Source organism: Rhodotorula graminis (assembly GCF_001329695.1).
Source record: "Rhodotorula graminis WP1 unplaced genomic scaffold RHOBAscaffold_9, whole genome shotgun sequence".
Classification (NCBI taxonomy): domain Eukaryota; kingdom Fungi; phylum Basidiomycota; class Microbotryomycetes; order Sporidiobolales; family Sporidiobolaceae; genus Rhodotorula; species Rhodotorula graminis.
In genome coordinates this window covers 990,283-996,398 of record NW_017264936.1, presented here as the reverse complement: position 1 = coordinate 996,398, position 6,116 = coordinate 990,283, and the positions used below count along the sequence as shown (strand labels likewise).

At 68.0% G+C, this 6,116-nt stretch overlaps 4 protein-coding genes across 4 annotated transcripts; 1 reads left to right on the top strand and 3 right to left on the bottom strand.

Moving 5' to 3' along the window:
• Positions 1-81: 81 nt before the first annotated feature.
• Positions 82-1,260, bottom strand: RHOBADRAFT_54683 (uncharacterized protein; the record flags this gene model as incomplete). Its single annotated transcript, XM_018417447.1, has 3 exons — positions 807-1,260; positions 599-708; positions 82-523 (listed from the first exon to the last, which is right to left on the bottom strand). Coding segments are annotated over exons 1-3 (984 nt in total), but the record flags the coding sequence as incomplete, so codon positions are not given.
• Positions 1,261-1,437: 177 nt separating this feature from the next.
• On the bottom strand, positions 1,438-3,157 carry RHOBADRAFT_66709 (uncharacterized protein). The gene is made up of 6 exons (XM_018419052.1): positions 3,131-3,157; positions 3,031-3,062; positions 2,412-2,577; positions 2,226-2,319; positions 2,000-2,150; positions 1,438-1,910 (listed from the first exon to the last, which is right to left on the bottom strand). Exons 1-6 carry the CDS (start codon positions 3,139-3,141, stop codon positions 1,492-1,494), a joined length of 873 nt encoding a protein of 290 aa, XP_018270173.1. The 5' UTR covers positions 3,142-3,157; the 3' UTR covers positions 1,438-1,491.
• A 432-nt stretch (positions 3,158-3,589) lies between these two features.
• RHOBADRAFT_54681 (uncharacterized protein) lies at positions 3,590-5,199 on the top strand (the record flags this gene model as incomplete). Its single annotated transcript, XM_018417446.1, has 6 exons — positions 3,590-3,838; positions 3,900-3,962; positions 4,024-4,299; positions 4,373-4,852; positions 4,919-4,984; positions 5,071-5,199. 6 exons carry the CDS (start codon positions 3,590-3,592, stop codon positions 5,197-5,199), a joined length of 1,263 nt encoding a protein of 420 aa, XP_018270172.1.
• Positions 5,200-5,441: 242 nt separating this feature from the next.
• Positions 5,442-6,104, bottom strand: RHOBADRAFT_38011 (uncharacterized protein). The gene is made up of 4 exons (XM_018413483.1): positions 6,046-6,104; positions 5,901-5,971; positions 5,745-5,817; positions 5,442-5,659 (listed from the first exon to the last, which is right to left on the bottom strand). Coding segments are annotated over exons 1-4 (255 nt in total). The 5' UTR covers positions 6,048-6,104; the 3' UTR covers positions 5,442-5,550.
• Positions 6,105-6,116: the final 12 nt, after the last annotated feature.

Here is a 6,116-nt window from a genome sequence, read left to right as displayed (position 1 = left end):
GCACCCACGCCCTATTTTTGGGCTTCAGTCGGGGTACCGCGAGACCCTGGAACGAGAGGCCCCGAGAGAAAAGGGACGTACCTCCTTGACGAGCTCCGACTCGGGGTCGCGCCGGTTCGTCTTGAGCCACACGATGTCCTCGCAGCGCCGGTAGCCCCAGCTCACGAGGAGCTCGCGACCCTGCTCGAGCCCGATGCCGCCGCCGTCGACGCCGCCGAGTCCCGCTTGGCCCGACCCGACCCAGAGCCAGACGAACGACGGGGTGGACGCGCGCGACGGGAGGTCGAGGGCGGCGAGCTCGTCGTACGTGACCGACGACGGCGGCGTGAGAAGGATACAGTCGAAGCGAGTCGAGACGAGGGACGAGAGCGCGACCGAGGTGGGTGACGGCGCCGGCTGGGAGGGCGAGTCGTCAGAGCTAGAGGTCGGGGCGAGGAGGTTGAGGTAGGTCGGCGGGATCGAGTGCTTGGTCGACGAGGTGAGGGCGTGCTTGTGGGCAAGGAGCGTCGCGAGCTTGGGGTACCTGTCGGCGGAAGGCGAGGGTGAGCTGCTGGTCATGGACGAGGAACCGGGTCTGGGGGGAACGGCGAGGACGCACTCGTTGAAGCGGGTCTCGACGTCCGTGTTGCGGAGGTGGTTCTGCGGCCGGGCGCCCGTCTGGACGTACTGGCCCGAGTAGTCGTTGCGAATGGTCTCCTCGGCCGGCACCTGTCGAGGGAGGGGGACGGGCGTCAGGACGTCGCTCGCACTCGCACGCGCCGTGCACGAGGGACAAGGGGAAGGAAGATGGGACGGGCGAGACGCACGTAGCTGTCGCCCCACCGCTGCCTCTTCCTCGCCTGCTGACCGCTCAGTCCACCTTTCCCCTCGCCGTGCTTGGCCGCCGTGTCCGGGACGCCCGCCGCGTAGCCGACGTGGCTCACTGCGCCACCGGCCGAGCTCTTGTCAAAGTTGCGGTGGCTCGCCGGCTGGCCTTGGCGTGCTGGCGGTGGGCGAACGAGAGGGCCGGGACGAGGAGGGGGAGGGAGCGCGGCACCGGCGGCGGCGAGCTGCGACGGCGGCGTGTAGCCTCGCGCGTTGCGGGCAGGTTGAGCATGCTGCTGCTGGGCTGGCGCGCGCAGCATGGGCGGAGGACGAGGGACGAGGGCAGGCTGCGAAGGCGATGATGAGGTCGACGAGGTCGAGGCCGAGGTTGACGCCAGAGCCGGCGCTCGAGAGGGGCGCGCAGGTGCGACCATGGCTCGCGAGAGGCAGGTTGCGCAAGCTCGAGCGGCAGGCGGGAGCCGGTCGAGCGACGCCGCCAAGGTGGAGGAGCGAGGGCCAAGCAGCACAGAGCGGCCCGTCGGGCGGTGCAACCGTCGCGCTCGCGCTCCCTTTCGAGTGCAACCTTGTCTCTCTCTCGGAAAGATGCACGGACAGCTCTCGACGGACGGAAAGCGAGAGGCGAAACGCGGTGTGGGTTGCAAACGCGACGACGACGACGCCGCACACTCAGGCCGTCGGCGCCTTGGGCACCGACCACTGGACCTGGAGGATGAGGTGGTCGTACGGCAGGCCGTGCACCTTCTTCATCGCCGCCTCGGCGTCGGCCTTGTCCTCAAACGACACGAACCCGAACCCCTTGCACAAGCCCGTCTCCATGTCGCGCCCGACGTAGATGCGGTTGATGCGCCCGCGCGACGCAAACCGGCCAAACAGGTCCCACATGTCCGTGTCGGTCGCGTCCTCGCTCAGGTTGGTGACGCGCAGCGTCGGGTAGTCGTCGCGGCCGCGCGCGCCGTTCATCGTCTCGCCGACGCCGCGCGCACTGCCGCTGCGCATCGACGGCGGCACGTACTTGCTGCCCGCCGCGCGCATCGCCGAGGGGTCGTCCGACGACGGCACGTCGCCGTCCGGGCCGCCCGTGTCGGCTGCGGGTTGCGCAAGGAGAGAGAGAGTCAGTCCGAGATGCTCGTCGACGAGAGACGGCGACGCCCGAAAGAGAGGGAGGGAGACGCACCGTCACCGAGCGCGCCGCCCAGCGTGTCCTTGTACGGACACCTCGCGGTAAAGTGGTCGCCCTGGCAGTAGCGGCACGTCACCTTCTTGTCGCGCAGCTGCGAGCGCATCGCCTCCATCTCGTCCTTCTCGTTGTCGGCCGCCTCGTGGGCCTGTGCACGCATTCAGGTGTCAGCCGGAGGACGCCCCACTGCGAGAGGAGGAGGGGAAGGAGGGAGGGGACGCACCTTGATCCCGCCAGGGTGGATGCGCAGGCGCACGTTCTCGCCGACCGTGGTCGTCGCGCCGGGACCGCTCGCAGCGCCCTTCTCCTGGCCGAACCTGCGAGGTGGAGAGACGACGAGTCAGCTTTACGTGATCGGGAAGTAGGGCGGGGCGTGGATGGGCGCGAGAGAGGGCGGGCCGGGACGCACTTGGTCCAGCCCATGCGCTCGGCGACGACGTGGTTGACGGCCGTCTTGACGAGGGTGCGGCGGATCTTGCGCGTCACCTTGACCTTCTTGCCCTCGTCGTTGAGGCGGTACTCGACGATGGTGGTGACGCCATCCTTGTCGGTCGTCTCGGTGCGAGGAGGGAAGTCTGGGGACGAGGGGGAGGGGGGGCAAGGTCAGCGACGGGACACGAGGCAGGGTGGACGGGAAGGTGCGTGTAGCAGAGTGCCGCGACGCTCGCGACCGCCGACGAGCCGCAGAGCATCTGGGCGCTCGCTCGAACAGGCGCGAGGGGACAAAGGAGGCGCGGCGAGGGGAGCCGTCGACCGTGGCGCCTGACCGCCGCAGGTAGGCAAGAGCCGCGACGCAGTCCTCGAGCAAGGCCGCCGAGCTCGGCCTCGCTGTCCCCACGCGAGGAGGCCGCGCCATCGGCGGAGCGCGAGTCGAGCGGGAGGAGGGGAGGGAGGGAGGCTCGACACCGCCGCCACGCGAGAGGCCGCCGACGGAGCAGCGCGCCGCCCGCGCCTTGATCGCGCTCGTAACGGCACACGCAAGAGAGCCCAAGGGGGAGGAGGGGTGGGAGGAGAGTGGAGGTGCTCACCCTGGTTCTCGACGTCGTCGGCCCACGATTGCCTGGAGGGGGGCGGGAGCAAGGCAGGTGAGCTCGTGGGCAGAGTGAAAGTTGACGGGCAGGTGCGCACAAGGCAGGCATGGCTGTGGGAGGTTGCGGTCAGGCGAGCTGTCGTCCTTGGTCGTCGTCGTCGTCGTCGCGTTCCGAGCTTTTTCCCGCTTCGTCGCGCTGTCGCTCCCTCGCTCGCGCATCTGCTGCCCTCGAGACAGCCGCAGCTCAGAACGTGCTTGTCTGCCCCTCGCTGTGCGCCGCGACAGGCGCTCCATGTCGCCGCCTCACCTCGCTCCTCGTCCTTCTCCTCCCGGCTCTCGCCTTCTCAGCTACCGGCCTTGGTTGCGCCCGTCACACGGTCGTCCCGAAGACGGGGGCTCAATCGAATGCGACGGCGCGCACCGCTGTCGGAGAGACGCCCGCCGTCGCGGACCGGACTGTCCGCGGCAAGGAAATCTGCGCTCGGGCTCTCCGGAACCTGCCGACGAGGGCTGCTTGCTGCTCTCGCTTCGATCTCGTCCTGCGCAGCATCCCGACAATGCCCAGGGCAGCCGGCGGCGTCAACCGCCCACCCAACACCGCCCCGCTCACCTTCCTCGACAGCCCCGACTCGGGCCTCCTGTTCCAGCTGCGCGCCGTCTACGGCTGGCTCGAGCGGCATGACGGCAGCCGGAAGCTTTCGCTCCCAGAGCTCGAGGCGCGTTGGGGCGACTTCCTCCCGTCCGAGCGGGCACACTTCATCCGCATCGCGCTGCACGTCTACTGCACGCGCACGGACTTCCCGATGGTGCGTCCTCTCTCCCACCCAAGCCTCTCGGCGACGAGGCTCTGACCGTACTCCTCGACAGCTCCAGTACCCGACCATCGCGCACCTCGTCGGCTTCGACGACGAGCCCACCGAGGCCGAGTTGGTCCGTCCTCGCCTTCTCCCCTTCTCTCCGAGCGGCTCTCTGACTTCCCCTCGCGAGGCAGGAGGATCGCGAGGCAGGTGAGCTCGAGCCGTCGGCCTGGACCCGGCTCATGGGCAGCCTCGCCAGCGTCAGGTCGGTGTGTCCAGATGCACGGGCCGCGAGGACGGCGTTCGGCCACTGGGAGCACCGCTTCTTCGCGAGCAACTTGGGCATCACGAGACGCAAGCTGTACCGCATGAGCTCGGCGATGCACGAACGCGTGTTCGAGCGACTCGCCGCCGCCGCCAATCAACTCGCTCATGCATCGCACCTCAACACTCTGCCGCTCACCCTTCTCGTACGGTGCCTTCCTCCTCCTCTCTCAGACTCTCTCGTGGGCTCATGTGCTCACGTTCCCGTCACTTGTGCAGCCGACGGCCGACACCACCCTCGCGTACGCCTTCAACGCCGAGCAGAAGCCGTCGCAGCGCTTCTCTCTGTACCTCGGTCTCGTCGAGAACCTGTACGCCCTGTACAAGGCCGACTACCTTCCGGTGGACGCCGAGACGCACTCGGACATCGACCTTGAAACAGCTCGGGACACGGTCCTCCAGGTCGACCTCAAGGTGCGCGAGGGTGACGCCGATCGGTTCCTCCTCGCTGTCGCCCTCCAGAACCTGCGCAAGCACGAGGCTCGCCACGCCGAGGCACTCAAGCCCCTCGTTCGCGCGCTCGGCCAGCTCACGGCGCCGGACAAGGAGGTGTCGGCCACGTCGTTCAAGGGCCTCGTCCTGTTTGCGCACCTTTCAGCCGGCGACCAGGTCTCGGCCGTCAACACGGCGCGAGGACTCGTCTTCGAGGCGTGCAAGATGGACGCCGAGGGCGAGATGCTGCTCGACTCGCGGATCATGGTGCGTCGAGCTCTCCCTCTTCGGGCTGCCCTCGTCGAGCGCCGCACTGACCCTCTCTTCCCTCAGGTCGCCAAACTTTCGACTGCGGTTCGTGGCGCCTGCTTTGACGCCGAGGGGAACGCCTCTCAGACAGTGCGTCCCTCTCTCCCACGACCGCTCCCCTCTTTCCCTGCCTCGTTCGCTCGAGCCCTTCTCGCTCACTCTTTGCGCACCCCCAGCACCATCTCGACGCGCACTCGCTCTCGCACTCGGCCCGCCACGCGCGCATCTCGCCGCACTACGCCGAGCGCTACTATGGCACGACGGCGCAGAGGTGGGAGGCTGAGCGAGGCGGCGCCGCTGCGTGAGCGTGCGAGAAGGAGCGGCGGGGAGAGAGCGACGTGCGAGGCGAGATAGGTAGTGCAACGAGGCGAGTGCAGCACGAACTCGTCGCGGCAGAGAGCAGAGTTACCCTCGTGAGAAGTCGTCGCCGAAGCCAAGGTAGAATCGAGGCGAAAGAAGGCCGCGAGGCAGGAGCGAAGCCGGAAAGGACCAAAGCAGCGAGCGAGCAGAGCACACTCTCGCCTCTCGAACCGCTCGACGACCGACGACGCAGGCATGGGAGACGAGTACATCCTGCCCTCGACGAGGGCGGGGCTAGCGTTACACTCCTTCTTCGACCACCCTCGCGACCTCGCTCGTCGACAGGTCGTCGCCGCTCATGCATCGTCTTCCGGACCACGGCCTGGGACGATCATGGCGATATTGTTGCCGTTGAGGAGGGTCTGGCCGAGCTTGGTCGTTTTCCGGCCTTGAGGCGTGTTCTCGCTGCGGGAGGGAGAGGTGGTGAGCTCGCGCTCGAGCAGGAGGAGGAGGAGAGGCCGAGGCGAGAGAGAGAGAGGACGAGACGCACTACTCGGTGACGTCCTCGAGGACCATGTTGACGTAGTCGTCAAAGCCGACGAGGGTGCCCGTGAACTCGCGCTCTGCGGGACGGGACGAGGGAGGTGGGACGACGAGGTTCAGCTCGGCGAGGCGGACTGTCGAGGGAGAGAGGAGAGGGGCGCACCGGTCTTCATAATGACCCAGACCTGGGAACCTGTTGCGCGGTCGACGAGCTCGAGAGGGAGGATGGTGGACCTGATGAGGAGGGAGGGAGGGAAGAGAGGCGAGGTCAGTCTGGCTCGAGGTGGTTCAGGGAGCGGGGCACGCACATTTCGAGCTGCTGTAAGGACAGTGCAGGTCCCAACGAGGCACCTTGAGGGGGAGAAAGACGAGCGAGGCG

Excerpts from the sequence above, each read along its gene's own strand:
- RHOBADRAFT_66709 (XM_018419052.1), bottom strand. Across the intron at positions 2,320-2,411 it reads GAGCGCATGGGCTGGACCAA|GTTCGGCCAGGAGAAGGGCG; the intron begins GTGCGTCCCGGC and ends TCCACCTCGCAG. Across the intron at positions 1,911-1,999 it reads GGGCGGCGCGCTCGGTGACG|CCGACACGGGCGGCCCGGAC; the intron begins GTGCGTCTCCCT and ends CGCAACCCGCAG.
- RHOBADRAFT_38011 (XM_018413483.1), bottom strand. Across the intron at positions 5,818-5,900 it reads CTGGGTCATTATGAAGACCG|AGCGCGAGTTCACGGGCACC; the intron begins GTGCGCCCCTCT and ends CCCGTCCCGCAG. Across the intron at positions 5,660-5,744 it reads CTCGAGGACGTCACCGAGTA|CGAGAACACGCCTCAAGGCC; the intron begins GTGCGTCTCGTC and ends TCCCTCCCGCAG.